Genomic DNA, 21,544 nt, shown 5'->3' with positions numbered 1-21,544 from the left:
CCAATCTGCACTAACATCATTTTGCCCCCAAGATCTCAAATGCTGCACCCTGCTTCTTACCCCCCCAACCCCACCCAACTATTGCATAAATGCACCCCCTCCACACTATTCAGCTCTGGCAGTATCCGTTTCAGATCCTGCCACCCTTCTTCAGAGATCTGAACTCGAGATTTGTTTTTGCTTCATTGTTCCAACAGCTGCAGTTCTTTTCTTTTCAGTCTAGGATTATTTTTAAAAGATGGCCTATCACTGACTTATTATGGAATTAGATAGGAACGCCAGGGGTTTGTACCGACAGAGTGAATAGTTCATTTGTCCTACTCTTCCAGAAGCTTCACTACATCCATGCCTAGTCCAGGAGCTCAGCTTCAATCTAAGGAAGTGCATGGAATTTCCAGTTACTATTCACTACTAAAAACACTAGAGATGAGGCTGGGTGCATTCAAGTGAAGTGAATTGAATTTTTAAATGTTGAAGTTTGTTTTTAAAATTTAAAAAAGGAACCCATCCTTCAGGTTTTTTGTTTTTTACATTCACTTGTGGGACATGGACATCACTGCAAGGCCAGCATTTTTCAGCCGGTCCCTACCTGCCCTTAAGCTGGTTGAGAGCTGCCTTCTTGAATGGCTACAGTCCTGTGCTAAAGTAGACCCACAATGCTATTAAGGAGAGATTCCCAGCATTTTGATCCAGCAAGAAGCCAGGATTGAGGGTAGCTTCAACAATTTGCAGGTGGTGGTGTTCCCAGTATCTGATGAGACTTCAATAGAAACATTCATCCTATCTGTCTCAATCTCATCATTCCTATACATGTAGTCTTATCTAGGAGATATACAGTGCAAATACTGCACAGTTTTTGCTCTTTAGAGAAGTAAATACATTGGTGGCTCAGGAGAGCTTGACTAAATGGATCAAAACCAGAAAGTTGCTGGAAGAGCTCAGTAGGTCTGGCAGCATTTCAGGAAAAAAAACCAAGAGTTAACATTTAGGATGTGATGACCCTTCCTTTGAAGGAAGTTTGAGGAAAAGGTCACTGGATCGGAAACATTAACTGATTTCTTTTCACAGATGCTGCCAGACTTGCTGAGCTTTTCCAAAAACTTCTGGTTTTGTTTTCAATTTACAGCATCTGCAGTTCTTTCAGTTTTTACTTACTAAATGAATATCTGGAGTAAGCAGGTGATCTTAGGTGAAAAGTTGGACTTGTTTCCACTGGAATTTAAAAAAAAAGCGAAGAGCAACCGGATTATGGCATTCACAATTATGAACGGTCTTGACAAGATGCACGTGGAAAGGAGGAGGTTTACTGTGGTGCACAAATTGGGAACTAGGGACACAGTTTTAAAATCAGGGTCAATTTTTTTTAAGGAGAATTTTCTTCTTGGAGATTGAATACTTTGAGTTTCGGTCACCTAATGACCTGGCCTTTACTGCCATCTTCAAAAAGGGAGGGGTTGATAAATTCCCTTGTCCAGCTAGAATCTGAAGGTTACTGGTGGTAGATTAGAATACAAAACTACTGATCAGCTATGGTCTTGAGTGACAAAGCAAGAAAGAGACTGAATGGCTTATGTCTGCTCATAATCTGCATGTTCATATGTATTTTACAAGAAGTTAATACTATTACATCCTGCTTTAGGGTCAGTAGTTGGAACCAACTAGTATTCTGTTGGAGCCCTTTAGCCAATGGGCTTGGGGAGGAGGAGAGAAAGGGGAGCAGAGTTTGTAATTCCTTTTTAACGGAGAATTCCAAGGTGGGTCAGAAAAGCTCAGCAACACCTGGAATCTTTGGCTAAGGGGACCTAGGAGGACTGAACTTATTTTTCATTCTTATCTGAGGAAAGCAATGGATTGTGGGGAGGGAACGAGGAGAATAACTTAAAATAAGTAAGTAGGCACGGAAGAAAGAGTCAGAGTGAGGACTGTGCTCCCTCATATGTAGGCCATGTACCAAGAGGATCTCAAGCCTCACATGACTGAGTGGCATAGTATTTTCAGATGCCAAGGCCATAATGACATACTTAGCATTTCTTTTTAAGCACATTTCCTATCAACACAACCTGCTTCATTCCTTTTCCTATAAGCACCTCATATTTAAGTAGCCTATATTCAACTCAGCAAAAATATCCACTCACACATTCCTCTAGCACCCTCTAGGACTAATGTTTACCCCCAGGCCCTACCCCAAAAGCACTCATTACTAGCACTGATATCTTTTCATTGAAAGGGAACACAGCACAGTTTGCTAAGAGGCAGAGACTGAAGGAGAGTAGAGGTGGTAATTGGCACCTTGCCAGTGACAGTGCATGCCAACCCGATGTAGAGGAAATATAGTTTACAGATGTCAACAAACCGCTGACAGAGCCTGAACCTCTAATGTTGAAAGAGCTGATCTGAGTCAGATGTCTTACCTCTCAGCTGGATCTGTATTTATCCTGCCCTTAAGAGTGTAGTGCGGGTGAAGTAAAGGCAGCTGGAGCATCTGGTGACAGTATAGCCATTACCCTTCATCCCGTAAGGTGAAAGATGGATCTGCCAAGTGAGTCAGTACCATGAAGGCTGGCAACAATTGAGTGCTAACTGCTGGCAAGATAGTTCACTTTAGCACTCATTTGTCAAGCAAGGAAGGCAACCAAAAAGAAAGTTTTTGAACAGCTGCCTCCCAATAACTATGGCTGCAGCTTTTCAAAGCCTTCACAGCTAGTGAGCCTCACAAGGAACTCTTCCCCGCTTGTACATTAGTGATAGCGATTCTGGCAAGTTTGGAAACAAGCAAGGAGGCTAGGGGAAAAAAAAAAATCAATAATTTGGGGAAAGGACAATAATTGGCATAAGTTCAATAATCTCAGTCGCAACAAATTCAAGGCAGTTCCACTTTGAATAGCTCCATAGAAAAGCTCAAACAGAGCGATGCCACTTTGGAACACCTATTGGACATCACTTTCTGGGTTTCATTTAGTTCAGCCATAACCTGCCTCCAATGGCCTGGAAAAATGCTGGGTGTTCCAGCATTGGGATGCTTCAAACTGCCTGGCCATACTTGCTGTTTGCAAGGAACACAGATCTTAGTAGAGGATGTGATGCTAAAAGCATTGGCAGGAACCAATGGCAGCAATATTGCAATCTATAAAACAGAGGCTGTCATGAACCAACAAGGGCATTTAAAAGCCATTGGCAACGAGATGGCTCAAAAAAAAAAGTCAATCTATATTATCTGTCTAAAACAAAATCCATGAATATCAAGTCACAAATCCAACAATTCAAATGAAAGTGTTATTACAAAGAGGAGGAGTTGTTGAGGTGGATAATATTGATGCATTTAAGGGATGCAAGATCATGTCAAAGAGGTACAGACAAAGATAGTTTCATTAAGTGGGAAGGGTTGCAGATGGAACAGCAGTCCAGTTGCCTGTTTCTATGCTAATGACTTCACAAGTCACCAAAACATTTGGTTTTTATTTCTAATGAGAGATATTTTTTAAAAAAAGTGTTCAACAGAAACAGAATAGAACAGATAGTTTGCTGTTATTTTTAACCAATATGCAGAGTATACATTACCCAATCTTGGTTTACAACTGCAAAGTTGAATGCTTTAACTACTTTATGAATGCTTTTGTTCTTTAGAAATCAAATTAGAAGTGCAAATACTTCAACTACCTTGGGAAAGATAAAATGATTAATACACCACTAAACACTGTTCAAATTTCAAAATGGACAGTTCATACTGTCTTTTTCATAGAACGTGGTCTTTCTGCCTTTGGCATTTCCAGTTACTGATTATCAGCACTAGGGTTAATGAAATGGGAAGCAGCAAAAAAAAAAAAACAGACTGAACTCTCATACTACTTCAACTTTCAGGAATTGTTTACTTCATACATACTTCAAAACTGACATTGCTACAGGTTTCCACTCCTTCATTAGACTTTACAAATGTCAGATACTGCTTGAAGACAGAGGCCTAATATTTATTAAACAAGGTGAAGTTGTTCTTGTAATTTCATATGCAGTGGGGCGATCACAAAAAAAAAGTTGTGTTTATTCAATGACTGTACCTGCCCTTTTTCTAATGGCCATTTATTCAACATGAAGCAGCCTAGTTGTGATAGACTTTGCATAGGCATGAAATGGCCTTAGTCAACTCTCTTTGGCTTTCTCTGCCTCCTGTCAGAGTTGAGCAGTGAAAACTACACAAGAGCTTTAAGGAGATTTGTAGCTGAAATGTTAGAAGCCAATTGAATGATCAAGGGAAAAGCAACATGCTATAATTTTAGTTTAAGAGGAAATGCTGACAATTTGCTCTTAAGATTTCATACTTAATATTCCACTCACTAAATCAGGAGATTTAAAATGTCAATTAACTTAAAAATATTTATCCCTAAAATTCAAAACGAAAGCAGGACATTAAAGATTTCTCGAACACTTCAGTCACATTTTAAAATCAGTCTAATGAGCTCAAAAGATAGCTACTTCATCATGCTTCCTCCACTAAGCACAGCTATTAAAATTTGCCTACTTAGAAATGCTTGCCATACACGCAAGAATAACACCACATTAAGGAGCTTTAGGACTTCTAGTTGGATAACTGAACAAACAAGAATAACCAATACTTAGCACTGATCCAAGAAAGTGCCAATATAAACTGTCCTTTTCATAAAAGGCTTGCAGAGTTAATGAGCTGTGCTTTAGGCAGACTCAAGCGTAACACTATTATTTCACAACAAGTCTAATCAATGCTGAAATGCAATGATCTACATAGGCCCATCATCTCACGCAGACATAACACAAGAGACTGGAATGTCTGTGGTCACTTTGGCAGGACATTACTAATATTCTTGGCTGAGATAGTCACAAGTACAAGGCCATATATGGCCACACTTGATCTTTTGGACTTCAGAACACTCCTGAGCATAAAGACAGGAAATGGTTAGCTGCTGTGCATGAGAGGTGGTACTTGGTTAAGTCATCTAGATACAAAAAAGGCAAGTGTCCTAAATAGCCTCAGTTAGGTTACAAATAATGGGTATTTTCCCGTGGAGAGCTAGCAATCTTTGACCAACAATCCAACACAGGAAAGAATGGAGCAAAGCTGCCCTTTTCATGATGATAGCACTAGTTTAAAAAGTATGAACTACAGTTATATTAAACAGAATTTTACACAAGTCTGGGCATGCTAATACAAGTTGACCAATATGTAGAAGGAGGAGAAGATTTGGTCAGAAATCTTACTGCCAGTTTGATAACAGACCAGCACATTTTGGCACTAGCATCACGAACAGGGAGATTTCAGTGTTATCAGAGAGTCAGAGTCAGAGATATACAGCATGGAAACAGACCCTTTGATCCAACCTGTCCATGCTGACCAGATAGCTAACGATCCGCATCCATGAACACCAACTAGCCACGAAACGACACGACCAGCTATCATTAGTAGCCACACATTCAGATGACAAGCAACATGAATTCGACTGGAACAACACTACTATTATAGGACAAGCCAAACCGAGAACAGCCAGAGAATTCCTAGAGGCATGGCACTCATCCACAGATTCAAATAAATAAGCACATCGACCTGGACCCAATATACCGACCACTGCAGCGGACAACCGGAAGCGGCAGAGACAAACCACTATAAATGCTGGAGGAAAGATCACAGAAGCGCTTCACAGGAGGCTCCCAAGCACTGAGGAGGTCACCTAGACAGGGGACGAAACGTTTGCAACACAAGTTCCCAACTCAGTGAACAGAACCACAACGAGCACCCGAGCTACAAATCTTCTCTCAAACTTTGAATATTACTTTAGTAACAATTAGCACTCACTCAGTCTTAAAGTTGTTGCTCTGAAGATGGTTTTGCTGAAATAAGACAAGTATGTGGGAAACAACTGTATATCTTCAAATTGGCAACAAGACATTCCCACTGGGATTCTACTAAATAAGAAATTCGGCAGTATTAATAATGGAATAGATTGACTCCAGTTAAGTTCATAGTATTAAAATGAGAAAATGCAGGAGATTTGAGGATTTACTGGACTGTAAGTCAAAGTGTGGGGTGCTGGAAAAGCACAGCTGGTCAGGCAGCAGAGGAGCAGGAGAGTCTATGTTTTGAGCTTAAGGTCTTCACTGGAACTGGAAGTTTTGAGTTTAGGGAGAGCCTGGGGAAATCTCCACCCCCCCCCCCCCCCCCCGCAAATCAGCACATAGGAGACCAAGGGGTGATATTATGGAGGTCCATAAAATCATGAGATGAGTGGATAAGATAGATAGCTGACAGTTTTTCCCATGGTAGAGAAAAATTAAAACTAGAGGGCAGATACACAAAAGGGTTCAGAAGTGCAGTTGCACACTTTCGCCACCCCAGAGAGGGTGGTGAGTAACTGGAACAGGCTGCCAGAAATAGTGGCAAAAGTAGTACAATTGTCATTTAAAAAGGAACATTTGGACATGTACATAAATGGGATATGGACCAAACGTAGGTAAATGGGACTAGTTTAAATTGTCCATGTTGTCCCGTTTTGACAAGTTGGGCCTATTTCCATGCTGTAGACCTGACCTCTACAGGGTAAATCCTCTGTGCACCAGTTTATTTTTCTTTCCACCCTCTTCAGCTCCTTCCTAAAGAGTTGCTGCATTTCTACTTTAGTTTGTTTCTACTTTCCATATACAGGAGTAAAAATTCAAAGCACATATTACAGTATTCAACTCAGGGGATTTGTCTAAATTAGAAACTAAGCTATGTCTTGTATGTACCCAGGATCATATGCAGATATTTTCTAGTGATTAACGGTTCATGAAAAGTAGAATGCAAGATATTTCCTTTCTTTCAACTCTCCCCACAATCTACAATGTCTGCATAAGAACAATTCTAATACCTTTTTTAAAAACACTAACCTGGATAGTCAACTAACCGCACAAAACGTAACTGAATCTGGAAGCTTCTAGTCAGTGTAGTTCAGTGCTATTATAGGCTGGGTAATCAAAAAATGCCAGGCCAGTGACTAATAGGATTCTTAAAAATATGATTAACTGTAAATTACAAAGTAAATTATACCAAGCAAGTCAGCGTGGCATTTTGGAACAACTACAACCAGTTTAACAACAGTAATCATGAGGGACATGGACAGGGTAAACAGATAAGATCTTTACCTTGGGGTGTGGAGGAGTCCAGAACTCAAAGGGATAGGTGTAGGGTGGTGGGGTGAAATTTAAAAAAGGACCTAAGGGGGCAACCTTTTTCATGTAAAAGGGTGGAGAGTGTATGGAATGAGCTGCCAGAGGAAGGGGAGACTGGCACAATAATGCTTGTTTTTTTTTTAATAAAAAAAAAAGAGACATCTGGAAGGGTTTAGAGGCATAGGGGCTAAGTGCTGGTAAATGGGACTAGATATCCCATTAGGATATCTGATCCAACTCACCCATGCAGACCAAAAGGGTCTGTTTCTGTGCTGTACATCTCCATGACTCTAATAGACTGGCAAGGGGTGAGGAACCTGAGCAGGTGGTCAGCAAGGGAAGGTACATGTTAGGACCAATAAAAATCAAAAAAAAAAGGACAGACAAATAAATGAACACAATGGTACTAATCAGCTGAAGTGTTTATTTCAACACATTGGGTATTATAGGTAAGGCCGATGACCTTAGAGCCTGGATTATTCATGGGAATATGTTGTGGCCATTAGAGAGAGACTTGGTTGAGGGGGGGGGGGGGGGGGGAGGAGAGAGAAGAGAGAGAAAGAGAGACAGGACTGCCTGCTCAACATTCCAGGGTTTTGTTTTAGCTGAGGGAGGAGAAGGTAATAGAGGTGGAAGAATTACATTACTAATCACAGAATGTTACATCTGCACTCTAGGGCATACTGGAGGGCTCATCCACCATGGAAACATGGGTACAGCTCAAAAATAGGACATATGCAATCAGATTATATTAAATACTGCAAGACAGAAACAAATATGGTCAGCAGATTATGGAAATATGCAAAATAATGGATGACTTTGACTTCCAACATTGACTGGGACTCTTAGTTAGGGGCTTAGATAGGGTAAAAGTTTGATAAGTGGGCAGCACGGTGGCAGTGGTTAGCACTGCTGCCTCAGTGCCAGCAATCCAGGTTCAATTCCCACCTCAGGCGACTGACTGTCGAGTTTGCACATTCTCCCAGTGGGTTTCCTCCGGTTTCCTCACACAGTCCAAAAAATGTGCAGGTTAGGTGAACTGGCCATGTTAAATTGCCCGTAGTGTTAGGGGTAAATGTAGGGGAATGGGTCTGGGTGGGTTGCGCTTCGGCGGGTCGGTGTGGATTTGTTGGGTCGAAGGGCCTGTTTCCACACTAAGTAATCTAAAAAAAATCTAAAGTGCATCCAAGAGTGTATCTTGAAAGACTGGATTGTCCACTAGAGGGGCCATATTGAACAGATTCATTAGCCAGTATTGTAGGAGAAAGTGAGGGCTGCAGATGCTGGAGATCAGAGCTGAAAATGTGTTGCTGGAAAAGTGCAGCAGGTTAGGCAGCATCCAAGGAGCAGGAGAATCGGAGTTTCGGGCATGAGCCCTTCTTCAGGAAGGGCCTGAAACGTCGATTCTCCTGCTCCTTGGATGCTGCCTGACCTGCTGCGCTTTTCCAGCAACACATTTTCAGCATTAGCCAGTATTGGTGACCTGACTTCAGTGGTAGAGCATTTTAGAAAGTGATCTTAAGTTTTAAATATAGCTATGAAGAAGGATAAGTCAGGACCTTTGTGGCAAGGTGTTAAATTGGAGGGTAGGCAAATTACATCAGTATTAGACAGAAGCTAGGGAGTGTTATCAGCCAAGTCTACATTTGACATGAGACTTGTTTCAAGACCTGACTTGGCATGCTCCAAGAGGAAGGACAAGGTGGCAAGGTTTGATACCCTTAGATACTATGGGAGGTTATGAATTTAGTCAAAACAAACATATGGAAGATTTAGGAAGCTAAAGTCAGTCAGGGCCTGTGAGGAATATAAAGAAAGTAGGGAATTAGGAGAGCAAGAGGCCATGAAATGACATTGGCAAGTCGGGTTAAAAAGAGAATCTGAAGGCATTCTACACAGATTAAAAACAAGAGGATAACTAGGGAGAAGGTAGGAACACTGGAGGATAAAGGAAGGAACTTTTACTTGGAGGCAGAGGATGTAGTTGATATCCTAAACAAGTACTTTGAATCAGTATTCATCCAGAAGCATATGAAGGATAGTGAGATTTGTGTGGAGCATACTAATATGCTACAGAATTTTGAGATCAAGCAAGAAGTTGTTTTGGGTCTCTTGAAGAGCATTAAGGTGGGTAAGTCCCCAGTACCTGAATGGCATCTATACCAGGCTGAGAGACAAGAGAAGAGATTACTGGGTCAAAGTTAAAGATCTTTGTATCATTAGCCACTGTACAGGTCCCAGAGGATTGGCAAGTAGCTAAAAATCTGTTCAAGATGGAAAATAGGGATAATCCAGGAAACTATAGAGCAGTGAGTTTCAAACTGGTGGTTGGGAAGCTATTGGAGAGAATTCTTAGACAGAGGATTTACACACATTTGGAAGAGTATGGCCTAATTAGGGACATTCAGCATGGCTTTGTACTGGGCAAGTCTGTCTTACTAAATTGATTGCATCCAAGATGACAAAAAGGTGATAGAGGGTAGAGCAGTAGATATTGTGTACACCAGATTTTAATACAGTTTTTGATAAGGCCCCTCATGGTCGGCTCTTCCACAAGGTTACGATGCATGGGATCCATGGTGACTTAGCAATGTGGATTCAGAATTAGCTTGCCCATAGAAGGTACAGAGTTGTGGTGGAATGGGGTTTTTCCACACTGGAGGTTTGAGATGGTGGTGTTCTGCAAGAGTCAGTAGTGGGACTGGTGATAAATGAAAATATGTCTTGGATGAAAAAGTAAAATGGGTGGATCAGTAAGTTTGCAGATGATGCAAAGATTGGTGAATTTGTGGACAGTGTAGAAGGTTGTCAAAGGAGACAGCAGGATATAGGTCAGTTTCATGTATGGGTGAAGAAATGACAGATGGAGATTAATTGAGGCAAGTGTGAGGTACTGCATTTTGGGAAGATAAAATCTTATGTATACAGAGTTACAACAAGACCCTGAACAGCACTGACATATGGAGGGATTTTAGGGTTCAAGTTAATTGCTCCTGGTAGCAGCCACGCAAACAGATAGGGTCATAAAAGGTGCTGTACTGCATGATTGCCTTTATTGGTCAGTGAATTGAGTACAAGAGTCAGGATGTCATGTTGCAGCTTTCTAAGACTTTGATAAGGCGACACAAGAGTATTGCATTCAGTTCTGGTCATTATAGGAAGGCTGTGAAGCTGGAGAGAATGCAGAAGAGGTTTAGCAGGATTCGAGGGTATCAACTATAAAGAAGGGATGAGGAAAAAAAAAGTCAGGTTGCTTTTTCTGAAGTGGCAGAGATTAATAGTCTATAAAATTATAACATGCATTGATAAGGGTTAACTGTCAGAATCATCCCAACCGAGTTGAAGTGCCTAAAACAATGCAGAAAAAAAAAAGGTGAGGGGAGGCAGGTTTTTTAAAACTAGTGGTAGGAGTCTGGACTGCCAAGGTTGGTAGTGGAGGCAGATATGTTCAGGGCATTTAAAGGGACATTTAGATGAGCACATGAATATGTAAGGAATGAAGGGATACAGACCAAGGGAAAGCAGAAAATATTAGTTTAATTTGACATTATGTTTGGCACAACATTATGGGCTGGTGGTCTATTCCTGTGCTGTACAGTTCTAAGTCCTGTGAAAGAGACACTGCACAATTCAACTTCAGTTTGCAGAGTCACAGCTTTGCAAAACAAAAATGGGTGCAACTGTCAATTCTGGCAGTGAATTAAAAACAGAGCAGCTGATTTGCTGGCAGCTTTCCTGTTGGAGACGAAAACTATTAACTGGAGTCTAAAATTCTTTGCATGAAGTCCAAGTCAAGACTCTTGGGAGAGGCTGAGATAATCAGAGTGAAAGCGAAAGCATTAAAAGACAGTTCAACAAATTAATTTCAAAAACATGAAGCACATGAATCTCTTAAGTTAGAAATTCTTATTTTCTTTTTGAAATAGGAATGAAAATGACATAAAGCATTGAGAAGTTGGGAGCACAACTGTTCATCATAAGGAAACATAACGTCACTAAAGTGGCAGCTAATAACTACTTCAGCTCCAATGAAATACACCACCTTCGCATCAGATTTAACTGGGCAATGCAATTGATCAGACAAATGTGGAAAAGGTTGTCTTGAAAGCCAATGAACAAAAAAAAAGGTCTTAAAATTTCAGCTAGGATCTTAAGTAGAGAAAAGGGTAAATTTGCTGCCTTTAGAAGCAGAGTCAACAAAACAAAATGCAGAAAACATTATGAAGAGAAAGCAGTATGAAAGAAAGTTTCAAATGAGAAAAAGTAACCAGACGCCAACTGTATATTATCAAAAAAAGTGAAAGGAAGATAGTCGGAAAGAATGAGTTAAAAATGTTCTCTAATTTGTTTCTAAACATCAATGACAACTTGAGCAGTTTTGGTTCATGTGGGGGAAAAACAAAGCATGCAAAAGGGGAATCTCAAAATGGTGGAAGAAATTTGATAAAGTTCCCACAAGTCTACATAAATTTACTACAAAACATTAAAATAGTATGATAAGCTTTTATAAAACACTAGTTCTACCTCATTTGACATCTTGTCCAATTCTGGTCACTTTTCAGTATGGTGAAAGGCTTGAGAGAGGGAGCAGAAAATGTTCAAAAAAAAAAAATGCCAGGAATGAAATAAACCAGTTATAAGGGCAGATCAGAGAAATTGGGGGTATCCATTTTGGAGGTTGAAAGGTTTTCTGGGGTGCTCAAAATCATGATGCATCTGGATAAAGAAAAACCTGTTCTAATTGGTTAATGGGTTGAGAACTACCTGACATTTAAAAATGTGAGTATGTTTTGAGATTGTTTGGACAAAAGAAGAAAAGTTGTTTTGAAAAATAAAACCCGTGTAGTTACCACCTGGAATGCTCTGCAGAAGAATTCAATTGAGGCTTTCAAAAGCGTTGAACAGAGAAAAATAAGTGGAGTAAATTTTAAAAAAAACTGTGGTGGTGTACTAGGATAAGCCAGCTTACTTCTGCAGACAACCAAAGTGGCTGTCTCCTATGTTTAACCATAGTTGCACACTGCTCAATCTTTCTCACTTGATAATACCAAATCAAATTAAAATGCACCAACACGGTCTACACATAATTGCTACCCTGGACAGCATACCTGTCAAACTACATGGAAGCAAGGGTGTCAACTTATACAACAAGAACATTTCTACAACAGAACAGGATGTAAGTGCATTTGCACAAAAGATCAAGAATTACTAAGACTGTTACTCTAGTTAACGGTCCAGAAGTGCACAGGAAATTCTCACATCCTGCCCTTGACTAAAGTATAGGGCAACAGAGAAACCCCATTTCTGGCTTAGTCTCAACCATTTTACATTATAAAATGCTGCAGCATTATAACAGATTGAACATTGCAGCACACCAGCCTGGTGGTGCAATGTTTTTGACATGCTTTGAAAATTAAAGATGGCAAGCACAAAAATTAGTGGAGCAGATCAGAATTGTGCTGGCACCATGACTTGGGAGTTTAACTGAAATTTTAGGCAAAATATCATTAAAGTTATTATACTTCCAGGCACCTTTTAACAATTTCTGACACGAAGGATGGAAGTTACAAAGAGACATTTTCAAAATTTACAGTCCAACAAGATGGGAAGTTTTGCCTTCATGGTCTGCAGATGAAAGTGTTGGACACCAATAATATATGCCATCAAAATAATCCAGGACATTAACATTATACAATACTAGCTACTTAAAAACACTTGCTTGGAAATATTTCCAAGCAAAAAAATCCTCCCAAATCAGGAATCTCCTCTCATGAAGTGAATTGCTAAAAAAAAAAATTCAAATGTTTCCACTTTATGGGTTATTACTTGCTGACATTTCCCCTCTTTCCACACCACCCCCAGCCCCCCCCCCCCCATCTTTTTACATTATCCAACAATGAGCATGAAAATATTCCAATTATCCATAAGATAAAGAAACATCTGAGTAACAGTCTACAGCACAGAAGGTGGTGGTCATTTGGCCCATCAAGTCTGCAAAGATTAATTGCATGATGCCCCTTTTCCACCTCTTGACCTGAAGCCCTAGTGGATAGTGAAACAAAATGATTCAAAGTCCATGCCGCTTATTGATCCAATGAGAAAAAGCATTTTTGTCCAGCTTATGCCTCTCCACTGCAAGCATATTTTGGTTGCCCCCATCCCCAGCTTCTGTTGCTTTAACTGAAAAAACAAATAGCCCCAGCCTCTCCAATCTTTCATCATAGCTCAAACCCTCCAGCCCAGGCAACACCCTGGTCAATCTTCCTCAAACCCACTCCGGTGCAATCATGTCTCCTACACTGATGACCAAACCTGCACAGTATTCCAGATGTGGCCTAAGCAGCTTAACTTCCATGCTCTTATTTTATACTTCAGTTAAAGACATGTTTCCCAAAATGCTTTACCCATCTTCTCTACCTGCACTCTTGCCTTCAAGGATCTGTGGATACACACTAGTCCTCCTTGTACTCAGCACTGGAGAGTTCTACCATTCATGGTTAATTTCTCTTTTCCAGGATGAATTCCAATTGCCATTGCTCTGCTCACCTGACCAGTCTATTGATATCCTCCTACAGTTTACAACAGATTGTTGGTCTGAACGTTTTAAACCAAATATTGCTTAGATAGCATTGTTACAAAAGATAGTGCTTCACTTTTCAAATGTACTAATTTTATATGGAGAAATGTTTTGTTTTAGTTTGGTTTCCTATTTTGAAATTTGAATTAAAATTTGAAGAATAAATCAGTGCAACATTAAAATGGTCTAAAATATATGGAATCAACTTAACTTTGACCTGCAGATCTCATGTCATATTTTTTGGAGAGATAGGACTTTTGCAGGAAGACAACTGTTTGAATCAAGGGAAACATACAGATCACTTGCAACATGAAGCATACATTTGTACCACGATTTAAAAATACTAACCTTTTTTCCAAAGAATAAAAGGGCACAAAAAAAATAAAGGACACATTTAGATGGTCAGATTCAACCAAGTTGAAGTATTTAGCTCAACTTACCTGATCAAAGAGTTGCTTGCCAGTGGTGTTTGGCTGGATAGCAAATTCCAGTTCAGCATCCATGGTGGTAACCCGAACATTGATCTGTTAAAATAAAAGAGACACTCTTAAAAGATCTAAAAAAGTTAGCAACTTTTATATGGAAACAAGTGCTTAGCTTCCAATAAAAGCAATAATTTTAGTGAATTTCTTTCTGAAAAGGAAATTCCAACAGAGTTAAAAACAAATTCCAGCACAGAAATAGATTCAATAAAAGAAGAACAACCAGCTCAAAAATGGGTCAGAAACAAGTCAAATCTTCCATCCTAAAGAACTAACTTGCAATGCCGTTACGGAGCACAATTGGCTCCAAAATCAAGTAGCCATTCTTCACAAGGTTGAACATTGGATTGGATTTCCTGTTCCCCAACTAGTGGCCCTCAATTATGGAGTGGTTTGCTGTCAGGAAGCCAGTTATTGGAGTGGGGTGGGGGGGTGGGAAGAAGACATGAACATACTGGGGTTGATGTGTATTTTTAAAAAAGAAAGAAACAGCTGTGAAGGAACTCTGGCAACAACCGTGTAATTAGTTCCTTCATCCAGTTGTTTAGTTCAGACTGTTACAGGCCCAATAGATTTATGAAAATTGGTACAGTTATTGTATATTTACTAGTCATTGAGAGTTTGATAGTATCCTGATATTTTGAAAATAAGGCTAACATTTTCATTCAGGTATTTTCTAAATTCAACCTTTTCAAAGATGTATGACACCTCTGGAACAGTTAGGACTGAGCCCAGGCCTTCCGGTCTGGAGATCGGACACCACCACTGCACAAAGCCTTAAAAAGGTATTTTCTCAAATTTAAACATTTCGCCCCCCCCCAAAGCAAACTATTCAGAGAGAGGTTGTTACACACAACTGGAAGTGGGACTTGAACTCAGTCCTCATGGCTTAAAAAAAAATGGTAGGGATACTACCACTGAATCACAAGAACCCTTTAAGTTCAACATTAAAACGTCAAATTCATACCACCCATGTCTCATGAGGGCTAGAGTTGGCCTTACATTTCAACTTCGTGCACGACAGGATCTTTATTTAAAAATCGCCACAAGAATGTGGAATCTGAATACTTCAATTAACTTGGAATTTTAACTTCATGGGTGGCTCAGCATAAATGAAGTTAAAGTATTAGAAAGCGAGAGAGCTGTATCCTGTTACAGCTTCCAGACTTAAAACCGAAGAATTAAAAAAGTTAATATATTTCCATATTTTAAGAATCTACAAAGTTTTTGTTAACTGGTAATAACTGCAAGCATTAAAGTCACCAATTGCCCCAACCTTGCAACAAATTGTACAGCAATTAAGAAACAAAATATCAAGTCACCCAAATTCATAGGTTAATTAACATTTGTAACAGGTTTATAACCATTTCTTCAACAAGTGATATCCAGTCTAAAAGTTGTGATATAATACAAAAAAGGTAAGGGTCACATGTTAGCCTTTATAAGAAAGGCAAACAATTTAGCAGTGGATGAACTTATAACTTCAGGATATTTAAGATATTCCTCCTGACCCATTGAATTCTCCCCAAAGCCATCATTTCTACTGTAAAATACTTGGCAGAGGCACAATCATGTGTAAAAAAAAATCAAATCCCAGTTCAAATTTGGAAGTCAAGATTGGGTTAAAGATTAACCAACACTTTTACATAATTCTTTGATGGAGCAGAGTGCAAGTACATTAGTTGGCTTCTACAGTAATTTGAATAGTGAAAAGTTACTAAGCACATAAGCCACATTTTGTCAACAAAATCCCAGAGACAGACAGACAATTGAACCAATCTAAGAAGTGACGGTAGGCTAGGGCATCAAGATACCTCTTTGCTCTTCACAAATGTGTCATGGGCCTTGGTTTTTGGGGCGGGGGGGGGGGGGGGGGGGGGGTGGAGGGTGAGACTGTTACATATTCTGGATGTGTGTCTTTGCAAAGGTCTGAAGGGAGGTGCAGAAGTTCATCCAGGCAGCTTCTTGATAGGCAACTGTGTGCTACGGTTTGTTCCCCAGAATGCTATCAGACAAAAAACTCAACTGTGCCTGGAGCACCATTAAAATCAGCAAAAGACTCTCATTGGTCTTCCAGAATAAGGAGTTACCCAGACAGTGTTGCAGACTGGCACATTCCAAGGTCCAGGACTGTATGCAGAGGGATGCACTAAAGTGTGGGGCAACTGCAGCAGGGAAAGACCACTGTCTGGAGCTCTTCTTGGAGGGTAGATGGAGGACCTTCCTGGTGCCTCAGGCATGATAGAGATTATTTGGTAGTACGTATAGCAGAGTTATTTGGTTTTTTTCTATGGAGTCAGGGTCTAGTATTGATTGATTGATATACAACTGCACAGAACGAAACAAGTGAACTAACTGCTCGTGACAGATTTTTAATGAAACACATTTAAAATTAATTTAAGAGTGGGACAAAAAAAAGGAAATACTAACAGCCTAACCTAATATACACATTAGAACTAGACAACATTATATATACTTTTAGTTGCAAGTGATTTTTTAAACCTTCAACATCATTTAATTGGTTAGAGCATTAATCATGTTAAAAACCAATACAAACTGTAGACTCATTGGAAAAACACTGAATTACTTGTCGTACAAATACATAGTATTGGAGACTTTATAAAAGTGAACTTTTGATGCACTATTTCCACGAGGTTGTACTTTTATTACATACAAAATACCCAGCTAGAGATAGAAACTGGAGATTTATTTCTTAGAAAAATATGGGCAACTAAGGATTATGGGAAAACAAAAATACTTTTCAATTGCAGCAGCCAAATAAAATTTCTCATCTAAAAACTTGAAGATGGCTGTCTACAGAAAGTAGAACTATCCAAAAGGCTCATTGGAGAAATGCTACACAATCTGGTCTTCACTTGGGCAGAAAACAAGCCTCAGACATTAAACACCTTTGTCTGGTATTTCTGATCTTCCTCTGAATTTACAGCTAGAGATCAGTGCCAAAATAAAATCCTGCAGTTTGGCTAAGCCTTAGTTACTAAAGGGAAAGGTAGACAAAATAAGTTGCAGTGAAAGACAAAAATCTTATACTGATACTGACAGTTTGAAGTAATGGAGGTGGAGTTGGAGTTCATTTAAATGTGTACAACACCATTTTAGACATGGACTGAATTTTCTTAAAGCAAGATAATATTGCAGATACAGATATTACTGGAGAAACTCAGCAGATCTGAAGGGTTACTGGACTCAAATAACTTTGTCCTCTCCACAGATGCTGCCAAATCTGTTTTAGTGTCTCCAGCAATCTGGTTTGGTTTCAGATTTCCAGCTCTGCTTTATATTATTGCAATACTAAATACTTAAGCTTAAAATCAATCAAGTGTTTAAAATCATGGAAGAATGACTGTTGCATTGTCTTGCAACAAAGATTTATAACTAGCTATTCAACTCCAGAGCAGAGTTATGTTCAATAACCTATTCAGAAGCATGCTGGGATAGTAACTGGTACGTTCAACTTAAAATTCAAGTCAAGTCAAAAGGAAAAAGTAGTGCTCTCAAATTAGCAAAGATGCAAAAGCAAACTTACCCAAAAAAAAGTTTAGTCACAAGGAATCTTCCCCACCCCCAAATAAAATCAGGTAGATGTCAGTTCCTAAATGATTTATCATTGTAGCAAAATTGTTAAATTGGATGCAAAATAAAAAAGGGTGACTACTTAACATAGGCAAAAAGTGAAAGTCTCTAAACATCAGCAAATTTTGCATTCCATACCTTCACAAGGAGGTCAAAGGAGTATTTCCCAATCCAGGATGCTGCCAAATTTTATTTCACACTTCAGCAAAAAAAAAATTTCCTCTTACAATTTTAAAATTAGCAAGAGGTACATTTAGTTTCATTAGGAAGTGACTTTATACACTGTTTAAAACAGGAAATGAAGCTTCATTTGATGCTGTTCATTGTCAAAAGTCCAGAAGATAGGCCAAGAAAAAAAAGTTACATTGATAGATTGTTATGGGTACTGCAATTATCTGTGGACAGTAGGGTAAAGTGCCCATACCCATTGGGATATCTATCATAAATGCCTCACACTCCACCCTGTTGCATAAATAGTACAGGCATGCACTTAAGATAACCAAAAAAAAATCATTTTTCTGACTTGCAGCAAATTGAACTATGCAGTATTTAAAATGGTGTTTTGACAAGCAGTGTAAATCAGGATGAATTTTCAATCCACACAAAAAAAGGGAGGTAGCCAAACAGAGCTTGACTTCGGCTGATTCAGTGTGTTGAGAGAATATGACACATTCTACCACCTTAAGCATTCACTGGTTCACAATGGCAGGACTGGTACATTTAAAGATGCACTGCAACAGCTCTCCAGTCTCCTAGGTGTAGTCAGGAGACAAGTGAAGGCTGCAGATGCTGGAGGTCAGAGTGAGAGTCAGTGTGGGGCTGGAAAAGCACAGCTGGTCAGGCAGCATCTGATGAGCAGGAGAATCAGTGTTTCAAGCAAAAGCTCTTTGTATGTTTGAAAGAGACTGCCCTGCTCCTCAGATGCTGCCTGACTGGCTGCGCTTTTCCAGCCCCACATTTTTGACTCCTGACTACATCTGCCAAGCCTACAGAGGAGGGCAAGGGCAGGTGCTGCACATCACCACCCAGAAGTTTCTCCAAACCATATGCCACCCTGACTTGGAACTTATTTTCATGCCTTCACGGTCACTGGATAAAAACACATGGAACTTTAATGCACTCACCTCCTGAACGGCTTCCTTGACTGCAGCTTAATGACCAGTTTCAAGGCCAGACAGGAATGGGTGATAAATTCTTGGCTCAAAGGCCATAATTTAAACACAAGTTAGTGACAAAAGAAACTGCTGGAATCTGAAGACCTACCTTCACCTCACCATTATGCTCCACTCCCCACCCATAAGCGTACTCCCATCTATCTGCAGTTCCCTCTCCCCCACCTTCCTTCCCAAAGAACGGTTATACCCAAAACGTTGACTTCATCTTCTGATGCTGTCTGGCTTCCTTCAGCCCCCTGCTTGTCTACACAGACTAACAGCACACAGTTACTGGACAAAAGGCACTGAAAGAACTCCACTGGGAGGAAAAAGTGGAATTTTGCTACTAAACAATAGTTCTAAATTCCAGCATAGAGATTGTTAGAGATTTCAGATCCACAGTTTTGAAATATTTGATACAATGTCTGACAACACTGATTTCATTCAAACCCTACCCTACTTAGTATAAAAGAACAAATACCAAAGAAAGGCTTTCTATTCCATCTTGTCAAATGCAAGCCCCAACTTCACACAATTCTTAAAATATAAAGAGCATATGACAGTGTCACTGAAAAAAAAAACCAAAATTTGCATTAGTAAAAATAAAGTGCAACATTTTGAGTGAACAAACCTTTCAAAAGTATTACAATCTATTACTCCAGGCAACATCCAATCAAGACCACTAAATTGTTGTTTGGTCTCACCTTACAACAGAAAATAAATAGATTTTTCATTAGGCTCGTTATCAGTGACAAGCAGACATTTCTTATGCAAATTTCTATTGTTGCACCTCCCCAACATAGTACAAGTGTTTTAACACTATCCTGAGCTTTCAGCTACTGAAATTCACAAACCACAATTAGAAAAGCTAATAGAATGTTTCACACGAAGGTCAGGCAGCCAACCAGGTCAACAGACAAGCAAGGTATTTTTCAATGTATAATTTCAGTTACATCACACTAAAAAAAAAAAACTTTTGCTATAAATTCTGCACCTAGTACCCTCTACAACCACCCGATGAAAGGAGCAGTGGTCCGAAAGCTAGTACGCCTCCAATTAAGCCTGCTGGACTATAACCTGGTGTGCGATTTTTAAACTTTCTACACCCCAGTCCAACACTGGCATCTCCAAATCATAAAATTCTGGTGTTTATCCTTTTCTGTCTGACCACTCCCGACATAATGCCAGTAGCCTTGCAAACCAAGGCGTTGTCAAGCACCACTGACTCCAGAGTGTGGAGGCAGTGTGTATGTACAAGTGACACTTCTGCTTTGTTGTTCCTGTAGTGTATTAACAGCAGAACATTTCATACCATTAATAGCAGAAGGAAGTTCAATGGGCCAACAAAACATTCACTGGACCAGAAGTTTTAAAAAAATGTGTTCTGGTGAAAAATGTCTAAGTCTAGACCTTCATTAGAATGGTCTTGAATACTACTGGGACTCCTAATAAAAGGTTAGTTGTCAAAATGCACAGAAATAAAAAGGAGTTAGCAGAAATTGAGACAGTCAGTCATAAGCATAGAAATTTGTCCATACTGACCAGATACCTGAAATAAATCTAGTCCCAATTGCCAACACTTGGCCCATATTCCTCTAAACCCTTCCTATTAATATACCCATCCAGATGCCTTTTCAAATTGCAATTGTACCAGCCTCCACCAGCTGCTCATTCCATCCACACATCACCCTGTGTGAAAACGTTGCCCCTTAGGTTTAGGATGAGAGGGGAAGATAGACCTATGCCTAGTTCTGGACCTCCCAACCCCCCCCTTCCCCAGGGAAGAGACTTCACAATTTACCCTATCCATGCCCCTCATGATTTCATGAACCTCCATAAGGTCACCATTCAGCCTCTGACATTCCAATCCTACTCAGTCTCTCCCTACAGCTCAAATCCTCCAACCCTGGCAACATCCTCGTTAATCTTTTCTGATAGCCTTTCAAGTTTCACAACATCTTTCCCATGGCAGGGAGACCAGTTTTGAAAGCAAAATTAGAAATTGCTGGAACTTAGCAGGTCTGACAGCATCTGTGGAGAGAAATCAGTTAACATTTCAGATCTTGTGATCGTTCCTCAGATTTGAATGCAGTATTCAGAAAGTGGCCTCACTAAATTTCCTGTATAGCTTCAGCATAACCTCCCAACTCCTGTACTCAAAATGTACTCATTAATAGAGTCAAGTATACCACATTCACGATACGGTGCATCTCCAGCTCTACTTTCAAGGAACTATGAACATGCATTCCAAGGTCTTCGTTCAGCAGAACTCCCCAGGACCTTGCTGTTAATTGTACAAACTATTAGGTCTTACCAAAATGCATCACCTCATTTATCCAAATTAAATTCCATCTGTGCTTCCTTAGTCCATGGAGAATGTGATCAGATGAGCTACTGTACTGAGGTAACCTTCTTCACTGTCCATTACTCCAAATTTTGGTATCTGCAAGCTTACTAACCATTACTGCTAGACAATAATATTATTAAAAAAAAAAATCAGTGGATCCAGCGCTGATCCTTGCAGCACAAGCCTCCAGTCTGCAAACCAATCTTCTTCATCACCACGT

General features: G+C 39.7%; 1 protein-coding gene across 1 annotated transcript in view; it reads right to left on the bottom strand.

Moving 5' to 3' along the window:
• msna (moesin a) overlaps nucleotides 1–21,544 on the bottom strand; it is an 87,997-nt gene that overhangs the window by 32,059 nt on the left and 34,394 nt on the right. The window contains exon 2 of the mRNA XM_043704837.2: nucleotides 14,188–14,271. Within this exon, the coding sequence (XP_043560772.1) occupies nucleotides 14,188–14,271 (84 nt within the window). The remainder of the gene's footprint in view (nucleotides 1–14,187; nucleotides 14,272–21,544) is intronic.

The sequence above is a fragment of the Chiloscyllium plagiosum genome, unplaced genomic scaffold (assembly GCF_037043375.1).
Source record: "Chiloscyllium plagiosum isolate Xiang-an unplaced genomic scaffold, Cpla_swu_hap1 HiC_scaffold_11, whole genome shotgun sequence".
Lineage (NCBI taxonomy): Eukaryota > Metazoa > Chordata > Chondrichthyes > Orectolobiformes > Hemiscylliidae > Chiloscyllium > Chiloscyllium plagiosum.
This window is presented reverse-complemented; position numbering and strand designations above follow the sequence as displayed.